General features: G+C 39.8%; 1 protein-coding gene across 14 annotated transcripts in view; it reads left to right on the forward strand.

Moving 5' to 3' along the window:
* Positions 1-21,463, forward strand: part of dmd (dystrophin) — a 726,399-nt gene that overhangs the window by 611,537 nt on the left and 93,399 nt on the right. For 10 of the 14 annotated variants that reach the window (XM_015364174.2, XM_015364177.2, XM_015364182.2 and 7 more), the window contains 3 exons: positions 5,910-5,969; positions 10,061-10,139; positions 13,625-13,685. In XM_015364174.2, the coding sequence (XP_015219660.1) occupies positions 5,910-5,969; positions 10,061-10,139; positions 13,625-13,685 (200 nt within the window). The remainder of the gene's footprint in view (positions 1-5,909; positions 5,970-10,060; positions 10,140-13,624; positions 13,686-21,463) is intronic. The other 4 variants (XM_015364179.2, XM_015364187.2, XM_015364183.2 and 1 more) reach the window with 1 other exon arrangement.

Raw genomic sequence — 21,463 nt, forward strand, 5'->3', positions numbered from 1 at the left:
TGCGAATGAATTGTGCTCTAATCACATAAAATAATGTTATACTTGCTGCCTATTGATGTTAGCTCTTGGGACTACTGAAATGAAGACCTTTTTCCATGAGCTTCTATCCCAAGTTGATTTGTAAGATATTCCTGTCAGGTGGTGCTGGCATTAGCATGACATGTTTTGATGTGGAAGGAACAATACTGACTAAAATTCATCAGGGTGGCAAGAAACTGAGTGTTTGCTCTTCATTAGCCACCGGGAGCAGATCAGTTTCCTTTGTGTAATTAGTTCTCAGAATCTCAGGATTTATCAGTCAGTTACAGGGGCTCAGGGTGTGGTTGGAGCACGACCACGAAGAGTTTTAGTTTTGCTAATGTACTGTACATCAGGGTGTAGAAGATTGTTAATTCAACGAAGGAAAACCACCACTCGACTGCGCTCCCATAACAACTCGTTTAATTTCCCCTGCTCTGTTTGCTTTCTCTGCACAAACACAGCTGTTCAGCTTCACAAGCGGCAACTGTTACAGAGAACTTAAAAATAAAGTGTGTTTGGTGGAGGGGGTCAGACCTTCCTTTTTTTTTTTTCTCTTGTTTGCTTTCCAGTAGGGATGGAAAATGCGCGTTAGCGTTCGTAGGCATGCCGGCTTTCTTTGACATTCAGTACAAAAGCCCTTCAGCAAACGGGTGGGGAGGGGGGGGACTGCAAACTCAGTGTGAACATCCTGAGAAACAAGCTTCTTAATGAATGCAGTCGTGTACCGGCATGCCTCAGCAGCTCCGTAATTTATCAGCAATTTGGAGCTTTCTCTGCAGTTTTCCATTCATTCTGCACATCAGCTGAAGAAAGTCATTAGGAGTTGGACTCATCTCCTTTTACTGCTCCTGAGTGACTGAAAGAAAAACAGTGTCATAAAAAGAGCCACCCCAACAGGGTTTCTGCGGAATCAATGTTCTGTCTTTGCTCAGCGCAGAACAATACGTGTCCTCGCTGTGGGCCTTTTTTGTTAAGTGTTTGTGTTTCTGATTTTTAGGATGTTGGGTTGCATTTGCATTTCACTTTGCACTAATGTTGCTATTTACACAGGCCTGTTTGCCAGGGGGAGTGAGCTTAGTGTTTGATATTTAAAAAATTGTGTTAAAAGAACATCGTGTTAGGAAACCTCACCAAGTAACGGACCTATTTTATGAAAAAATTGAAGGGCAGCATTCAAGTTCAAAGTTGTGGAGCCTTCTTCGGGTGTAAAGGCTCCACAGCCGAAACGTTGTGTTTAATTTCTTCTCTTTCCAGTATGGAATAAATCTATAACCTGTTCCTTTGCAGCCTACGCATGCTGACGCAGCTCCCCACCTGAACGTCTTTAAGTTGTTTCTTTTTTAGTCTGGATATATGTTAAACTGTTTTCATATAGTAGGGTCCAAATGTAAATATATCAGTTTTGAGTTTGCTGTGAAGTCTAGCTCTGACTGCAGTCATGTTTTATTTATTTTGAGTGTGTGTTTGAAAATTGTAGATGCAGATCATGATCTGTATCACATTGAAGCAACACATTAAAGTCCTGCAGATTTCTTAGCTGGTCAGTGAAGTGTGAATGAAGCCTGAACAAAATAACGTTTTGGTCCCAATTAAGTTTATTAAATCAGTATCAGGGTGTGATCACAAGCAATCATTCATGCAGCTACACCACCCTGAATATGCCTGATCTTAGCCGCTAAGCAGGGTTGGGCCTGGTTTGTACTTGGATGGGAGACTGCCTGGGAATGCCAGGTGCTGTAAGCTTTGGGGGTGGAGTGGTGGCTCTGTGGCTGGAAGGTTGCTGGTTCAAGTCCCACAGCTGGCACTGGAATCCTACTCCATTGAGGCCCTTAACCCCAACTGCTCCAGGGGTGCTGTACAATCACTTTATTAACCCTTACAATTTCTTGCATTAGGAATTATCTTTTTGCATACCCCAGCTTCTCTCCCTGTCTGTGTGTCTGTGTCTCATGGAGAGCAAGCTGGGGTATGCAAAAAGATCGTTCCTAATGCAAGAAATTGTTAATAAAGTGGTGTTAAATATGCTTCTGTGCTCTTAGTTGTGTTCTAACTACCTCATCCATGTGGTCAAGCTATCACAAATGAAGTGAGTTAAAGTCAAACATCCAAACATCCAGAAAGGCTCTTTGTCACAGTTGTGTTGTTGAAGTTTATCTGTAACTACTGAACTTCAAGTTTGTCCAGTTCAGCAAAACAAGAAGTTCATGAAAGTTCCTGCATCTAAAACTTTAAAACTCTTAAGAATATTTTCATCGGCTTACTGGTAGTTCCTTGGAGCTTTGTGACAGACAAAAGTGTTTGAGCACTCTGTGCTTTCTGCAAAATAAAAAAAGAAAAACACAAAGCATCAAGTTATCAGATGTAGTTTTATAGTCCTGCATAACAATGAAGTATACAGCAAAGTCAACAAGGGAGTTAGCAAAGAGTAAAATGATGAAGGAGTTTCGCATAGCAGCCACCTGACCTGATTAGGCTTTGAATGACATAGGTGGATCAGGGGGAAGTTGCTTGCATCACACAGTGCTCTGCTAACAATTCATCTGAGGCTGCAGAAAAAGACTCACATACACAATACAAGTCATGAAAAGACACGATGTACAGTACTCTGTGTAGTCATACAGTACTATATGAATTGCATTTGTGCATGTAATTGCATTTATATTTAAATTATACTGTATGTGATTTGAACAATTTATAGTTTCTACCTCAATATTCTACTCTATTTAAAGAATACTCTTGGAATTTATGATATTCCAAGAATTCATGATAGAAGGCAAATTTGACAAATTGAACATTTCCTAATCTTTCTTAAACTTATACTTTCCTGTTCTTGAGATGCTTCTGTGAGGTAGGGTTTGTTTGATTCTTCAATGGTAAGAAATATGTAAACATAAAATGGAGTTTTAGAATTGCAGAATTCAGGTATTCCTAAGAGCTGACAGGTAGCTGCTTTGTGTCAGATTGTGTCAGGTTAGTGCTGTTTGCCGAAACACTTGATAAGCCAAAACCCTTACTCTCACTGCACGAGCAATCAGTCATTTGCTTTGCGTCCTTGGATGTGATCACTTTTCATTCAATTGATCTTATTGTCACAACATAAGCAAATGTAAAAGTCCCTGGAACCCCAGAACATGCAAGTGTTCGCTATTGAACATACCAGGAAATTCAATACTGTATTATAAAGTTATAATGATAGTTTGCAAGCTGAACATAGAGATCAGTGTCTGGCAAATGTGTATAATTTTTAACCTTTAGTCTGACCTGCACCACTATCTAAGAAATATAATGTCATCCACCAGAAAATCTTATAAACGTACCCTGTCTGTAGATACCATATAACTGTTCTGCAGCTCGCTGCTTTCATGCACTGAGCTAGTTACAGAAGTGACATCACTGCCCTCTGCAAAGGCAGCGGACCTGGTTTCCTGTCCTGGTGGAGTCATCCACTGTCTAGGGAGTAGTGCTGCACTGTGGAATGGGGATCAAATCCCGGTAGGAGCAGAGAGGGTTACACTTGTGAAACAAGGAGCGAAAGTAACAACTAGAGTATTGACTTACTGTAGACTCCCAAGTAGAGGAAGAGATGCCCTCTTTCTTGGCAGCTGCTGCCTTAAATGAATTCAAACTTGAGATGATCATTTTTTCACCCACAACAGGTCACTTACCTTTTTTAGTAAAACATAACCTCTCACACAAACTGCTCCTGTTCAATGACTTTTTGGTCAGTTAACTGCACACCAGTTAGGTATCACTCTAGTGACAGTATAGTTCACATATAACATAACATACAGTAGCACAGCATGAACCACAATGGGCGCCTAACTAGAATTCAGATTGCCATGTCATGGGAACCACTACGCAGATTGACTTGACACTTTGAAGGTGTTGTCATACCCAGATCTGCTTCTGAACTGCACCTCCCAGGTTAATTGTGTCCTAAGATGGCATCAATAAAATGGTTATGAAACATATTAGACTACAACAGTCTGATGCTTCAATATAATTGTTATAAAAGGATGATATTTAAAATGTATTCCTAAAATCCTACACATCAAGTGTTATATTTTTCCTTTTCCTTTTTTTTTTCTTTTTGTATGGCATTAAACGGATCCATAGTATTCACGGAGTAATTGAATTCCACTGTTATCTTGTTCTCCAAGAAGACCTAGCTGTGTTTGAAGTCAGGTTTCTAAAGAAGAATGGGAAACAGATCAATTTGCAGAGTGTAATTTTACAGAAACAGCCTTGGAGTGCTTTGGCTGCTTGGAGTGTGTGCAGAAAGAATGGGTCTTTTCAAAGCCAGAGGACTGCTGCAGCGGACTATAAAGAACCTGGTTTCACTGACACAGGGGGCATATTCCAGTGTTATTAACCGAGGTCACGAGTCCAAGGCAAGTCTCTAATGCAAAATATCAGCTCTACTTTCTGTAGGAATACCTGGGTTGATACAGCACTTACCGCAGAGACCAAGAAAGCTTCAAAAGCAGTTTTCAGTGGCCAGGAGCTGAGCATCATGTAATGTATTTTACCTCCAGTGCCATGTTTTAACAAATGGCAGAGAAAAGATGGAAAGTGTATCTGGAGGTCTAAGTTCAGATCTGAATTGTGAATCTAAAAACCATCAGGGAACAAAAGGCCCAGTGTCCTTACCACATTTTTCCCACAGCCTTTGCCATAAATGACCCTCTAATAATCCCCATCTCTGATCTGGCTTCATCACTGTGCTCTCCTGCCTACTGAGAGAGAGCTGGTGTGTGGGGAGTGTTCTGCCGCATCATCATCATCCAGGTGGGGCTGCACACTGGTGGTGATGGAGGGGATCCCCTTTACCTGTAAAGCACTTTGAGTGGGGTGTCTGGAATATTATTCATTGTTGTTATTATTATTATTATTATTATTATTATTATTATTATTATTATTATTAGATTATTAGAAAAGACAGTGTGAGAAATGAAGTATTAATAAAAATATACCATACCAATTTTAACAGAAATGCATATGATAATGCCAAATACTCATTTGCATTTGAGCACTAGTAGGTAGGCCAGTCAGTCCCTTTCCAGACCATCCATGCCCATGGGGAATGGGGGCAAGGGCCAACACTTTTCTTGACCATCCAACAATAAAGGTGATGAGGTCAGCATCACACTCCAGCCAGCCTGTTACCCCCAGAAGGATTAACCCCCAGTACTCTAGTGGAAAGCAGGCTGAGTGGTCCTGGGAGCCATCCGGAAGGAATGAGAGCTACATCACTTGCCCCTACCTGGGACTGAACCCATGACCTTCCGGTCAGGAGCTGGACACCCTTGCCTCTGAGCTACCACAGCTCCATGGGTGCTAATAGTGTCGCATTAATCAAAGCATGGTTGTAGGGGTGTACATAGAAGTTGGTGAGTGTGTCATTGATGATGTGGATCGAGGAAATCGAGGCAAAAGCACAATGTTATACAGATACAAATACAACACCACATCTCCTTTTAAGGAGAGCAACAGTATCCCAGATGTAGCCCCCTGTTGAATGCCATTTAGCTGTGACATGAAAGAATGGAATAATTTATATAAATATAATATTGTAAACTTAAACTTCTGTTAGGTCTGCTCTGTACTGTGTTGCATTTTGGAAATCGACAACTAATCTAATAAGAACCATTGGTACTTTCAGTAAATGTCTTTTTTTACATTCCCAACTGTCACATTCTTGAATGGGTTATTTAAAATTTAAATATTTTATTAAGTATTTGTGTCTGCTAGGATGTATCAAACAGTCGGTTTTTAGTTGTAATGTGCGCTCTACTGTGATACATGTTAATTGAAAATAATTACAGTCCAACAATTATGTAACTCTAAAAGATACAATTGAGTTCTCTTGTTTCCATAACTCTAATCAGGTTTCCATGGAAACCTCCAGAATCTCAGGGAAAATGAAGGAGGGGGGAGATATCTCCAAGGTAATGTATATTCTTCAGTTTCACCAGGAACCATCCTTAAAGTGAAGCTCCATTTTCACTGAAAGAAAAGGTCTTTTTGGTTTTTATCCTCTTTAAAAACCATTTGTCATTCCCGCCTTACTTTTTATCCTGAGTGTTGCCTTTTGGTTTGGATGACATTGGTTTGTAATCCCGCGAGTTAGCATCTTTCATCAGTGGATATACAAATATCCCAAAAAAACCTGCCATTCCTCTGCATTGTGCTCACCTCAGCATCTCTTCAGTATGAATCCACCCCCAGCAGTACTGATCCATCTTTCTTCCCATTGCAACATTTTCCATCTCACTCACTGACTTCCTTCCCTGATCCTTGCAAATATCTACATCTGATCATAAATTCTCTTTCGTTTTTAAGACTCTTACTTTAAAGCATCTTATTTTAATATGGTTTTTGCATTATTCCCCTGCATGAAGGGTCCCATAAACAAGAACAAATCACATCATATTTTGTTTGGGGTTGTTTGGTAGTGAAATCATTCTTGGTCCCTTCAACAAATTGTAGATTAAATCATAAAGCGATATTTTATCTCAAAGTGCCTAGATGGCAGATGTCCAAAACTGCTGAATATGTCAAAATGTTAAGACTTGTACAGCAACAGGAATATATAGTCATTTTCAGGACTTTGAGTGCTGCAATTCTGATGACCTAATAATAACTGAGTTGTTTTTTTGTCAGTCTTAAGTTTGCTCCCTTAAGGCAGTGCTGATCCCTCATTCATGATAACATGGAGACAATAGAAGCCCACTTGGAGAGCACATCAATGATAATACCAAAATGTCTTATGGTGGAAATATCAGGTCCATTTGTTTTAAAAAAATATCAAAAAGATTTTTAATCAGTTTCATCACATGCAACTCCAATGAATCTGTGACAGTTCTGCACCAACACTTGTTTGAACCCAGTCAAGGACACAGTCTGAATCGAAAGTACAGTATCTGTTTTCTTTCTGGTGAAAATTGCATAAGACAAAATATAGCATGGACAATGATTTTATATGAATAAAACACATAGTACCTTATTTCATTTTATTTTATAAACGAATTAACTAGCTTTTTAGGTACTTTCAGGTTCTCATAGAAAGGTTTTTTATCTAACATGAATTGGTGAAGTTTAAGCCTTTTATGCTACATCCCAATGTAATATATCCAATTCACCAATTGCAATGCACATGAAAAGAATGACCCAAAAATAATAAGTTAATTCACACCCCAGAAATGTATCAGTGACCATGTTGGAATATTCTACTGGCTAGATTCTAGTGATATCTGTACAATTAGGAAGACAAGGTTAGTTTTGCAAGTTAGTGCTGGTAAACAGATACTCTGGTTAACGGATGTACAGTATACAGTTTAGGTCTTAGCATCCTTCTGGTGTTGGGTTTGCAGCTACGCACAAGGATGCTGGTAATAATTTACAAATTAGATGGTGCACCATTTACTCCATCTGTCACTTTGCACATGTTGCCTTGAGCAGTATCTTGCCAAGGTTTCCATATGGACCAAACAGAAGCTGGAAACAAAAGTGGGAATCAAACTCTTAGAAACTTTGGCAATTACAGGCTGTATAGAATGATAAAAACCAGAAGACTGCAAAGCAGACGACACCAAATGATGGGTCTTTTGTCCTGGCTTTTTCTTTGTCAGCCTGTTACTCTTTCCTTAAACCATTCTAACCTGCAGCAGATGGTTGCTGACTATTCGTATGTATTTATTTGAAAACAGTATTGAGGTATCAGGTTCTGTTGTCTGTCGTGATTGGAACTTTCACATCGAAGTGTCCCAGAAGCTCTGCACAGAGGTGAAGTTTCATAGAAAGTTAAATTCCAGCGACATATTGGAAATGGCACTGCCTTCAAATGCCGTGACAAATGTAAATTGCTTTTTATTCTGTAGCTAAAGCATAAACTGCATTTGAGATAGTCATTTTTTTTCCATGCTGCTTCTTAAAGTAAACTGCGATAAAATGTTCTTGTATTGTTCACACACAAGCAGATAATACAATCGGTGAGGAAGAGAGCATTCTCAAATGTTTTAGCTCATTGTAATAAGAGAGGTTTGCCTGGAGCTGACTGGCTTTTCTCCAGCTGTAAACCACTAGACTGCAACATACTGACAGCATATGAGAGAACAACCTACAAGCCCCTTTAGTTAGTCTCATTGCATTTGGCAGTCTGTGCATGCTGAAGGTCGATATCTCATTGGAATGAATTTAAACATTGTAAGTCTTAATGTTTTTTTTTACTTTATAAGAGAAAAATATTGAACAGAACACAATCAGTTCTTACTATAGGTTAGAACTTGCTGCATAGTAGAGTACATTTAATAATTTACAGAACAGGACCAAGCACAGCAGTGAATTAAAACTTACGTTTACACATGGTCAGAGGTTCTGGCTAGAGGACCTACTGTATGCACTGAACTTTAGGTCTGCAGAGGCAAGCTTAGGGAGAAGGATAGTATCTGGTTTGTCAGCATCATACTGTACGTACTATAGCAGGGACTTATGTAAGAGGCAGAACAGAGCCGAACACTAGAGCTGCAGCCTCATACACTCATACACGATAGTTTAACCCTGGCAGAAAGGGAAACTGGGTGGGTACTGACGTCAGAAAACTGTCGTGGGTTTTTCTTACCTTTCTTTGCTTGTCATGCCCAGGAATTTGAACCTAGCTTTCTTACAGGCCAAAATAATAGCCAGAGGACAACATCAGAACTGCTTAATATTATAACTGGAGGGGTCTGCATGAATTCAATTCTATGTAACAGTATCCTGCTAGATTTGAATGACCCTGTATAATGTAATGTAGAAATGCAATGAAATAGGAAATGATGGCTTTCCTATGGATGGATTGAAGGCATACAGTAGTGCAGGAACATAGAACACACCTTTGCATTGCTATAAAGAAGAGGAATCTTGAAACTACAATCTCTAATGTATGATCATTCCCTCAGGTAGAGATTTAATTTGTTGTGCCCCCAATTACAGTTTCCTTGCTTTGCTATGAAAATTGTATATCACTCAATACCTACAAGGGTTTTTTTAAATGGATGCACCTATAATATATAATTCTGAATGAATTCCTCTTTACTCAGACACATTCATGGACCCTTTCTTTCTGATACCAAGATGTCTGCCTTTTTGGGGGACGCGTTGTTTGTGCATTGATTGATGTGATGTCCCTCTGGACATACTGTAAAAGTACAAGTACTGTATACAGCCATTGAAGACTCCATTGTATATATTTGCTTGTAACTGAAGGAGATTGATCTTATAAATGATAAATAAAAGCAAGTTATGAAGCAAAAGAAAAAATGGAAAGATCATTTAGAATTCAGGATTATTAACAAGCATGAGAGGGATAACCCTTATGTGAATTTTAGTAGCTTTAAAATACACTTAGTTAATAGCATAAAGGCCAGAGTATGTGATGTTGAATGGAGTTCTATTCAGTCCCATCATCTACTAAGAAGTCGATCTGTATTTTGTATCCAACAAACTGAGTGGGACATAATAATTAAAAACGGAAAATAAGAGGCCTAAAGAAATTCACATGAAACATTAATTCATCGATCTCTCTTAACGGTGATAAAGCCTGTAAAGCTAATTTTTAGATGCATCTACACTTTGTGCACTCCCTTGTTCTCACCCTGTACAAAATATTTAAAAAGTATCTTACTCAGATCTTACTTTTTGTGTTCGCCCATATACTCTGATATTCAGAGTATATTAAAACTTGGTGTCTAACCTTCATAGATAGAAATTGGGATTTGGGTCCAGGAGTATCAACTGATGTTTTTTACCAAACAATACCTTAAAGTCACTCTCCTTTCATTCTGAATTGTGTCATGTCCTTTTATGGTCTTTTGATGTGAGAGCTGGTGATTGTAGTTTTTTAGAGTCATCGTGCATTTCCATGCTTCACTTCAGGACATTCCTTGCAGATTGCTTCCAGCGTAGCTGCCAGATTCTGAGACAAATGAGTTTAAATGACACCTACTCTGTAGTTTAACAGCACCATCCCTCCTGTGTTTCCCCATCTCTCTCTCCCCAGGTGTCCATTGAAGAGCGTCTCAAACAGCTGCATGAAGCCCACAGGGACTTTGGCCCAACATCACAGCACTTCCTCTCCAGTAAGTTGCCATAGTAATGACATTATGCTAAACCCCTCCCACCAAGTGGAATGTGGTCACCAGTCTGGGCAAGAGGCAGGAGACAAGAAGATGCCACTGCCCCTCTTTGTTTTCTCTGTCTTTGAAATTCCTCTGAGGATAAGTAAGGTGATTGAGATGGGATGAGCTGATAAACTGTACAATGCTGTCTTCAGAGGAAAGATTTGTGAATGGTGGCTGAGCGAATCTTTATCTGGCAGTGGAAAAGTTGGTCTGCATTGTTAGTCGACTTCAGGACGAGGCGCAGGCTGTTTTAGAGTCTGCACTCTTTCTCATTATCTTATTGGCTCGCCAGTTAACGTGTGCGGCATCACTTGCAACTATCTGTCTAGCAGGATAACACGGCTTCGGATCCAATACCGGAAACTCCAAAGGGACCTGATGAAAACCTGCATTAAATAAAAAACACCTTTTTTTTTGTCTAATGTAAGAGATGTCCTCCATTTCATTTCCTGTAAGTGGTGATGTGGATTTCTGTTCAGCTCTGTTCTGCTGTGCAAATCGGTGATAATGGGTGATATAACAGGAATGCACTTTGCATTGTCTGCTTCATATAGTTAGTGTTAAATGAGAATAGAGAGGGCTTCATCCAGAGTGTTTTACAAAGACTACACTATTTGTACAAACTGGGTACATAAGTAGAAGGGGCTGTGTTTAATGTGAAGTAAATAGGTTTGGTTTATCAGGTAAACATAAACTCTTTTTTCCTCAAGGGTCAAACAATTATCTTCAAAAGAGAAAAATGCTGTGTGATGAAATATTGATCTGCCAATCAATGAAATTATACAGTATGATGGGGTTAAAGAATGACACTTCCATAGTCTTTTCAGTAGTTTATTTGGATGTAATACCTACAGGTTGAATGACTTGACCTTACCTGGGTCAAAACATGGGATTTGTTCTACCTGTAGTACAAAATAGAATCTGCTCCAATTAATATCCCCATTGTGATTCAGAAACCCCACCCAGAAAAATGCCAATTGGGAATTTAAAATGTAAAAGAAAAGCAGGTGAAAGCATTAAGTATTTCATTAAAACGCAATAGCATAAAAAGATAAACATCCTCACTGCTTTTAAAAGGAAGCTCTGAAAGAATGGAACAAAGAGGGTGATTAATCATGAAGTGAAAAGTCAAGCCTGGCAACTGAGGACACAGGGAAGAGAAGGAGATAACTCAGAGGAGGGGGGTTACGGGAGAGCCAGGGGTGAGACCGGCACAGCTAGGGAAAAGGGCTCAAGAGGCACCTGGAGAGACAAAACATGGTAAAATAAAATCCTGCTTTGAAAAATATGGGAGTCCAAATACGGGATCTGGAAGTCTGGTTGTGTCAGAAACCTTTCCCCGTGTCCTCGCCCCCTTTCCCACATTTGCCCACTCCCCGGTGTTATTCCAGGGCTTCTCAAGTTGAAGTGAATTTGACTTGGTGGCAAACTAGACTCTGTTGCTGTTATTCTGTCAGTAACATAAAGGGTAAAATAATTCAAATACATTTTTTTAAAAAAAATTAAAAATAATTTAAAAAATACAATATTGATATAATATAATAACTTACTGCGTCGTTAGCATATGCCAAGCCGGGATCAAATACAATTCTGATGGGCTCAGAAGGAAGGAGGTAGAATAAAAGAGACCCTCAGAAGTTACTAAGTTCCATTTATTCTGAATGTAGAAAAATGGCAAGAAACCTTTTTTCACACAAATCAAATACCAACCCCCTGGAAATATTGTTATATATACTGTAGCTGTCTTTACAAAAACGCATTATTTTAAACCTCGTAAACGGAAACGGAAAATCAGGGGTGGTTTGAACAGTTGTGGCATGCCAAATGACCTGTGTCAAGTTTTCTTCAGTCTTGTTTTCTGTTCCCACCTGTGGTAAATATGAACTGTAAAGGGATTATAGTAGCAGATGAAGAAAGATTTTTTTTTTACCTATATCCTCTTTTCACTCTTAGCTAAGTGTTCTTATGCATAAGCAGAATGAGATATACAGTACATATATTAAGTGCTTTTCCCAATCAAATCCTTCCATAACTGGGGTTAAACATTTGTTAATAGTCATGTACTTCAAATATTTGCTCTCAATACAACATATAAGTAGGCTTTAACATTGGAGATGACATGTCTCTGATAATTGTTTAAAAATCGTAGATAGAGGAGATGTGTTAAAAAATAAAACACAAGACATCAATTAAGAGAAATCAATACAGCTACTGGACCAACATGAATTGTTCAATATGTAATCCAAGCATTGCAATTAACTGAAACAGAGAGCTCTTAATTTTACGAGAGTTTACCACATGCCAACAAATTTGTTGTCCCCATGTACTCCTGAATGTCAACAGTGTTGATATCTTGACAATAAAAACAGTTAAACAGGCTTGACTGCTGGAGAGAAATAAGCATGAAGCATAACTGGTGTGTAACATGTAAGTTGAGCAGTGCAAAGTTTCCAAAAGCCATTCATAAAAGCTGTATTAAAGAAATGCAGCCTGCAATCGAATGTCTTAATGTTCATCTTCGCTGGTTTTATGGGATTTCAGCAGTGTGCTCCAAGGCGTGTTTTGGAGCTGTGTTTTGGAGACCGTTTGTCTCCCTTGACAATGGTGCTTCTGTTTGAGAACGGATGGCGACATGGACAATTTTAAAGGAAGGAGTGTCAGAATGCTTGTTCTTTGATGGTGTCTCGTTGAGTTTTCGGAATGCATGATTATTTTCCACATCTACTGTATGTCTGTAATTCTGGCTTAGAACATTGCTGCAGTGCCAGTCGGGTAGAATTTATGGCTATCATATCCAAATGAAAAGAAAATAAATGATCTTACTCAAAGTATGGGCTTAGCATTTCTTATTTTTATTATTGCATGGTAGAACAGAATGTGTTAGGTCATATGTTTGTGCAATAAATACAATACAATGCCAATGTATGCGTTTCAGAGATAAATCTTAATATGCTTAACAACTGGTCTGATGTTTCATTCTTCACTGGATAGTGAAAAAGACACATTCATTTAATTAAAAATGGGAACATACCTGGAGTTCTTTTATCCCCTGATAGGAAAGCATTTGAGGGCAATAGTAGACTGAAGGCTAGAAAAAGCACAAGAGGGATAATTGTCATGATTGTCTTACTTTGTGGATGGTGGGGGGGACTGGAATGACAGGTTTCCTGCTTGTTTGGCTCTTTATCTGGTGTTTAAAGTGCAAGTAGAAGAAGAGGTTTGCATTTATCTTTTCGCTTGAGCGAGTTTAATTTCTCTCAGATTAGGGCAGAATTTTCCTGAACGGCAGGTTAATCCTCCCTGGCTGCACAGACAGCTGAGCAAACAGACCCCTCTTGGACAGCCTGGGTGTGAAGGGAAAAAATGTAATTTGAAAGATTAATGTTGTCTTTCTTGTTTGCTTTGAACTTGACCCTCTATGTCTGTGATTTTCTTGTTTACAGCTTCTGTCCAGGGTCCCTGGGAGAGGGCAATATCGCCAAACAAAGTGCCATACTACATCAAGTGAGTACACAAGGCACCTACATTTGATTATTAATAAAAACACTATTTATTGGGGGCGTATTAGGCCATTAGATTAATCTTTACTTTAATGTATACATTAAGCATCAGCATTTGTGATGTTGCTTTGGAGAATGGACATTAAGAGCTTCTTACTTTGTTACTGTGGTCAAATGTGTTCAAGGAGCATGTATGAGTAATCATATTTGTGATTTTGGTCATTTCTGATTGCTTCTGAAATGTAACTCTAGCTCTAAACTAACTGCTGTATCGTTTGTGTGCTTTTATGCTGGTGTGTGAAATAGCACAGTGTTTCTGGAGGTACTGGTGTGGCTTATCAAAGAAAAAAACAATTTGAATGAAGGGTTTTTGTTTATTTTTCTAATTGCTATGATTTGCTTAATGTGTTAAATCAAGCTTTTAGTTTGCTTACTTACCACTTTAAAGAATTGAAAATGTCCTGTTTACAGCCTTTGATTTAATATTTTGAGTACATTCTCCAGGTGAAAGCTCCAATATTCAGGGCTTGACTCATTTCAATATAGAACTGGTATGAAACATTTATTTGTCTGCTGAGTTTAATATGGAGTTCTCCAGTTTCCTTTCTGTGGGTGCTTTGCTCTGTTGCTGCCGACATATGAACAGAAATGTTTAATACTGTAATCACTGCAGCAGCTATGTTGAGGGATGAACTTGTCAAACTGGTGCACACTATCAAACACCTTGGGAAATCAGTGAAACCTTTATGCTTTGCCCAGTTTGCTATTGAATATCTTTGCAACATCCTTACAGAGCGTGCATTACAGTACTGGATTTCTTGAGTGCATGTGCAGGCACAGAAGCTGATTAATCAATCCTCCCATGTAATCGGGATTCTATAATTGGTGTCCACCAAGTAAATCGGCAATGTAGCTAGTAACAGGAGTGAAAAGTTGGCAGTGAACCCACAAAGCTATAAATGCCTCTCATCTCCTTCATAATCTTTTTATGCTTTTCATTGAAACAAATTAGAATGGCTTTTTTTCCAACAGAGGCAGGCAACATGCATCTAAAAGGTTTGAATATCTTCAATTACATGAATGATAAACATACTGTACGCATAGCTTATTGTTTAAATATAGATGATGTAGTATCTATACAAGTTCACTTTTGAAAGACAAAGAAAAATGACAGTGTGCTGTATATGTCGCTATTTCTATAAATTATACCCACTCTGGCTTGTCTGCACTGGGGGAATGATGGGATGTTTCTTCACTGCACAGGTTTTGTGCAGTGCACGGTGCAGAATCACTGATGTGTCTCCAAAGATCCCTGTGGTATAGGAAAGACTGCATTTATTTAAACAGCAATTTCTTGCTACATTTGGTTAGGCAGGGGCAGCAGATTAGGTTTGCTGTCTTCTGTGCAGCCACAGCGCGTATTTCACATAATACCTCTTCTCATCACTGAGCTTGGGAACAGAGCACCAACTTCAGCCTCCTTGTGGTGTTTTTCTATTTGTTTTGTTTTACAAACAGCATCTCTCACGCTGCATGCATCTGAAGCTCTGGTATGGTTAATTATGTAGGTTGCCTCGTTAGGAACTGTGATGAATATTAATCATTCAGGTTTGTCTGAAAACATAGTGGTGTAAAACATCTGCATTATAAGGAGGACGTTCATGCAGTTCTTCCACTTGAAATGTCTCTGAGAGCACAGGCTTTCGATGTGCCAAGTCCAGTTTGGCACCATTGCTCTCAATACAGACAAGCCCAGATCCAGATCATCCACAGGCCTGAGAAAAAAGCAGAACTGAGCATTTGCCGTTGAGAATGATACTTAAAAGTCTTTTCTACTCTTGGCATTTTGAAAAGCTTTAATTCACTCACATGCACATTAAACAAAACAAAGCATTAAGGTGCATTAGAAATTTTGGTGTACAGTATATACTGTATATTATATGTATACTGTATATTGAGATACCAAAAAATGTCAAATTCATGGGTTACTGAGTATCCATATCAGCTGCTGTTTCCCCAGGATGCTGCAGTCTGTCAGGAAGTCTAGTTTCATTGTAGAGTAAAACATTCATGGGTGTCTGATTATTGTGACACATTGTCTTTTTTTAGCTCATTTTAATCCTTGACTCAAGATGACATGAGTGAGGTGTGGAAATATGTTCAAACAAAAGGGCTAAAGAGGGCTTTGTCCAGTTCTCTCTGCTTGCTATGTGCTAACTATGGGACACCTAAACAGATGGGGCAGAGTGGTGGCTCTGTGGCTAAGGATCTGTGCCTGTGGTTAGAAGGTTACTGGTTCAAATCCTGTGGCTGGCAGAGGAATCCTGCTCCATTGGGGCCCCTGAGCAAGGTCCTTAATCCCAACTGCTGCAGGGGTGCTGTATCAATGGCTGACCCTGCACTCTGACCCCCAGCTTCACTCCCTGTCTGTGTGTCTCATGGAGAGCAAGCTGGGGTATGTGAAAAGATGAATTTCTAATGCAAGACACTGTATATGAACAATAAAGTGATCTTATTTAGATATACAGTCCTCTTTTCTCCTTCTTTAAGACTGGCCAGTGTCGCCTTCCCCGGGATGAAAAAATTGTTAGAACAAGGATTGTAATGGTGACCCTCCAAGCACCACATCACTAAAGCATGACATCTACTACTGTACAGAGACAGCCTTTAAAGGTCCAAAGTTCTTATTGTTCGGAAGCTATTACCATGCAATTTTACCAAGTAATCATTTTCTACTCACTAGGAAGAAAACAAAATTGTTGCACAAATAAATTAGGGAGGAGATGTTAGTATAGCAGTTAGGGGCTCTGGAGTGCATCCTGTTCATCACACAGAGGCGCAGTGTGTGGGCAAAACGTTTGACATATACAGAAGTATATCTGTATATCTAATCTTTTGTTTTCTTGCCAATGCAGAGACTGAAGATGAAAAAAGTCCTATATACTATTTAAGCATAAATTACTATATAAGCATTAAAAATGTTCCCTCAAGAACCTTGGACTATGTAGGAATTTTGAAATATTGAATTGAAACTGCCAATTTGAAACTTAATGAATACAAAAAAATCACAGGAGTTGACTTATTGGGTGCATATGCATGGACAGACATCAATTAATCAATTTTCTCATTTTCATTGTAATTTTTTTACCACACATCCACACATCTTGGTCCTATGCTCATATACATGTTGTTACATGTATTTCATTTATTTTGCTGGGTTTTAAATTATTTGTGCAGTTCCCAGAAATCTCTATTACATTTTTCAACATTCTGCATGATGGAAAATTTATTGAAATGAATAACTGAAAAAAAGTCACAGCCGAAACATTGTTTTGTTTTCTTCTCTTTTCGGCATGGAATAAACTTTTACTTGTTCCAAAAATAACAATTTTGAGCATCTGTGACTTTGAGATAAATTGTATTATTTACTACTGTATTACAGTTGTACTTTGCATCTAATCAATCTCTAAAAACTTAAATATTTAAGTCAGACTCGCAAACTATCCTTTGCATACTGCATTTCAGCTCAAGACGTAACATTTGATAAAACTCAGATCTTATACTAAGATTGCTATCAGGTCATACAAGCAACTGATGCTCTCACAGGGAGTACATAGTGGGTGATAATGTTTTCACAACACCTTGAGATCCTGAAAAGTTCTTTTAAGTTCAGTAAGAACTGTAGTCTGTGTAAGTGAAAATAAGTACCATGTCACATAGACATGGGAGGCAGTAGAGAGCATGTAGACACTTCACTAGAGTCAAGCTGGTAGGTCACCAGCAGTGTTCAAGAATCTGCCTGAACTGTTGCTCAGTTTATGATGAATTCTGTGTATTGGTGTGTTAGATTACTCATGTGGTGGGTACATGACAAAGTTTGCTGAGAGGTGGAGACAAAAAAGATGGCCTAGTACTTACCATTTTAATTTCAAGACACGGAATTCAGTTTTGACAGGTAACAAGTCTATACATTGACTATATACAGTAGTTTCAGTAGTTTAATTAGATCCTAATGAAAGTAAGAGAAAGACGGATATGTATAAAGTATTTGGTAAAGCACATCTAGGTAAGGGAATAATAGCCTGTCTGAGGCTTGATAAGCTGCCCAAATCCCCCCTAACTATGGCAAGGAATGAGCCAGGGAGCTGCTGCAAGGGTGTAGATGGGGAGATGCAGGGGAATGTGAGAGAGACACATGAAAGGAAGTCCTCGGGGCTAGATCTATGAGTAGGCGAGCGGAAGAGATTAGTATCTAACCTTCCTTCTGAATTTCCATTACAAGTTTTGTTATTATTCCATTTATATTGAGAGCCATTAAAAACACAACAAATTAAGTTCACCATCAAACTGTAGTACACAAGAAAAAAATACGTATTGATTTGTCTGAGACAGAAAAAAATGGACTACAAACAGTGCTCTTGCAACGCTTTAACGTTCAAAGCCATTATTAAATTAAAAGAGGTTAGATGCCAGACGGGAGCATTTTTTTCGGCGAATGAGTTCAGTCTCATGTGTTCTCCTTTTGCTGCTGGCAATGCTCACACCCCGCATGGTGTTGACATTACAAGAGCGTTTGTTTCCCTCTGGGAAATCATATCCCAGTCAATGTGAAGGGCTACACACAGCTTAGCAAGTATACATGGCTGGGGATCCAAGCAACAAATGCCAATCCAGTTTATCCCAGGGTGAGGTAACACACTGGGCATGCATGTAAGGTTTGTCACAAAGTAAGGTTTGATGTGTGGGCTTAGAATTTGTCTGGACTGTGCTCTCCATCTGTACTGTATTACAGCCCATATCATCACACCTCCACCTCTGAAGCAGTCCACTTGTGCACCCCTGCAGTCTCTCTGCCCACCTTTATGAGAGATTTTAAACATGACACATCACTGACCACATTATTGCATCAGTTTGCTTTTGCACACTTTTCGTTAGAATTTCTTTATGTGCCCAGACTCAGCAATGCTATACTGTGCCAGTTATTAAGCAACAAGCCAGGAGTACGTTCAACTCTGAAGCTTTTACCCTGGAGCCGCTGTCTTACTGGACAAGAGCTGAGCTGCACATGGAAACATCTGGGTGTCTTCATGGCAGTGTGGGATGCAGGAATGTCTGTCTCAGAGAGTCCTCAGTCAGATATACAGGTCTTGCAATGGGATGGTGATATATCACTACCCTGGCCTCTCTCGGTCATGAGTTGACCTCATCTGAGTGTAGCTTACAGACATTACGTTTTAGACTGTCCCACACCAAATTGTCCAGTGACGCTGAACATTTACAGTACATGTCTGCACTCCCTTTACACCACACTGTTGCAGTCATTGCATTTTGTTTCAGTCATGACTGGTGCATGCTACAGTCTTTATTGTACTCCTTTAATACAGGAGGTCTTTTACTGAAACATTTTAAGTGAATTACCTTTCTCATTCTTGCAACAGCAGCATCGCGTCTAGGATATCAACCCGGGTTTGAAAGATTAAACACATAAATATTACTCCAAAATGGTCTCGGGGGTCCTGTAGCTACTCAGAAAGCAACGCCAAGGGGAGGCACCAAAACAAAGAGGCTGAAATGGGTGACATAAATGAAACACTGTGACCAAACCTGAAGAAATCTGTTTTTAGTTTGGCAAAAATCAATGGCAGTTTTTTCAAGGTGGAGTGGGGAGTACTATAAGAGTGTACAACAGTCACAGTGAAGCTTGGATCAATACAATTGCAGGGCTGCATCTCAGCCAAAAGAGTCAGGAACTGAGATAAAATTCAGGGTACACTGGCTGCTGACAGGTACAGGCAGATTCTGACCCTCCACGCCATTCCCTCAGGAATGTGTCTCCTAGGCCAGGGATTCATCTTTCAACATGGCAATGACCCCAGTTGTGCAACCAATGTGGTGAAATACTATTTGGAATGTAAACAGGCAGTAACGAAGGTGTCTTGGCCTGCACGAAGTCCTGATGTGTACAGGTGTTGTAAACAGCGTCAAGAAATAAGATCAGACCCGAGCTCGGTGGAGCCATCCAGTTCCAATGGACTGGAACTGGACCGACCCAATTCCACTGATCCAATTCTTCTTCCCCGTGCTTGAGTTGCTTGTGTGATAACCATGCAGAAAAGGGCTCAGATGCTGTGCGCTGCCTGTGACCTCCAGATCCCAGGACAGAAAAGATTTTAAGGAGAGCTGTAGCTGTGCTGCTGAGGAAGACAGAAACTCGAAACTGTCAAACTTTCAAAAAAGAAAACCGAATAAAGTGTTAGGAGTTTTACTGCTAAAACTTTTCTGTGGGCCCTGTCCATTTGTAACTGGTGCAATTAGATGAGTGCCGTGCAATTTAGGGTGGGATTAGTTGCTCAGGGCTCCCTTCCCAGCAAACACAGCAATCCCAGCAGCCACCCCGGTGCTCACAGGCCCGTGAAGCTGTCAGTGAGCGACATGCTTCTTCTGCGACCGGGGCTCTGTCCCACAGTGACGTGACTCATACAAACACGAAGGGCTCGAGAGCAGCTGGTTCGGAGCAGTCTGCCAGGGTCGTAGGGCGCGAAGCCATACTGTTCATCAAGTCGTGAAAACAAAAACACAATCGGTGGTTCTAAAATCAGGTGGATATACTGTAGCGAAACATGACTGGCCATTCTAAATTTAAATAAAACATGCAGAGTAGTCATTTCACATGCTGCAAAACAGGCTGCGGCACGTGTCTCTGACTGCTTTTACCTAGATCGGATTTGTATGCTGTGGCATGTCATATTTTAAACTAAGTATGCTGCTTATGACATTTTCATAGAACTGAGGGGACGCCAGTGTAAAAGTAAAAAATATTCCTGATGTCACTTTAAAACACCAGATAACATATCCCCCATAGTTGGGAATGAAAACTGACAAAACTGATCGGTTACTTTCTTTGTTTCCCATCAATAAGAAGGGACAATCGTAAAAGATAAGGATGTTTTGTGCAACACCTCACACACGAACACACACAGTAGTGTTAGACGTGCAGGCTAGCGAGGTAAATTGGCATGTCTACAGGGCCCTACGATGGACTGTTGTCCCATCCAGGGTGTCATCTCATCTTCTGCTCCAGATTGGTCTTCAGGTTGCCTGGACCTTTACCAGCAATAGGTGTCTCCCTGATAATGGACGAATGAAATAAAATATGCAAAACGCTGTGTTATGCCACCTCAGTCACACACGTTTAGCTCTTAAGTTTTCTTTCACAGGGCTTTTTGTTTACTTTCTCTGTGTGCACACCTAATCAGCAGGCCTCAGTTGCTTATTTGATCTGGGAAGGCTTATTTGCACACCTTCTTATGCCTGGTACTGATTTTAAATACACCTCTTTCCTGGTGCACATGCCCAGGTTCCTTTCAGACATACCGGATTTTCTCCCCAGTACAGGTGGGCACCCAATCATCTGGTTCACAAGCAGGCTAAAGAAGACAGGATGAATTTCAGAGAGGAACTGGAACCCCTTGGAGTGTATTATATATAATCATGGCAGAGACAAGTGCCGTATTCCAAGCCTTTCAATGCTCCATGGCACATAAAAGCAATTAAGGTTATAATGCACACCCAAGAAGTGACTTTCCGCAGGGGCTTAGGCAACTTAATCAGATGTGATTTGCATAACTTCAGGCATTCATTAAAAAAAGACATTTTCTTGCTGAGGTAGCGAAAGTTTGGTGCTAACACTAGAGCCAGTTGTGGCTTGAAAAATAAACTCAAAATATTACAACAGCCCACATGGGCACAAGGTGCAGTATCTGAGGGGTACAAGTAGTATAA

Source organism: Lepisosteus oculatus, chromosome 15 (assembly GCF_040954835.1).
Source record: "Lepisosteus oculatus isolate fLepOcu1 chromosome 15, fLepOcu1.hap2, whole genome shotgun sequence".
Taxonomy (NCBI): domain Eukaryota; kingdom Metazoa; phylum Chordata; class Actinopteri; order Semionotiformes; family Lepisosteidae; genus Lepisosteus; species Lepisosteus oculatus.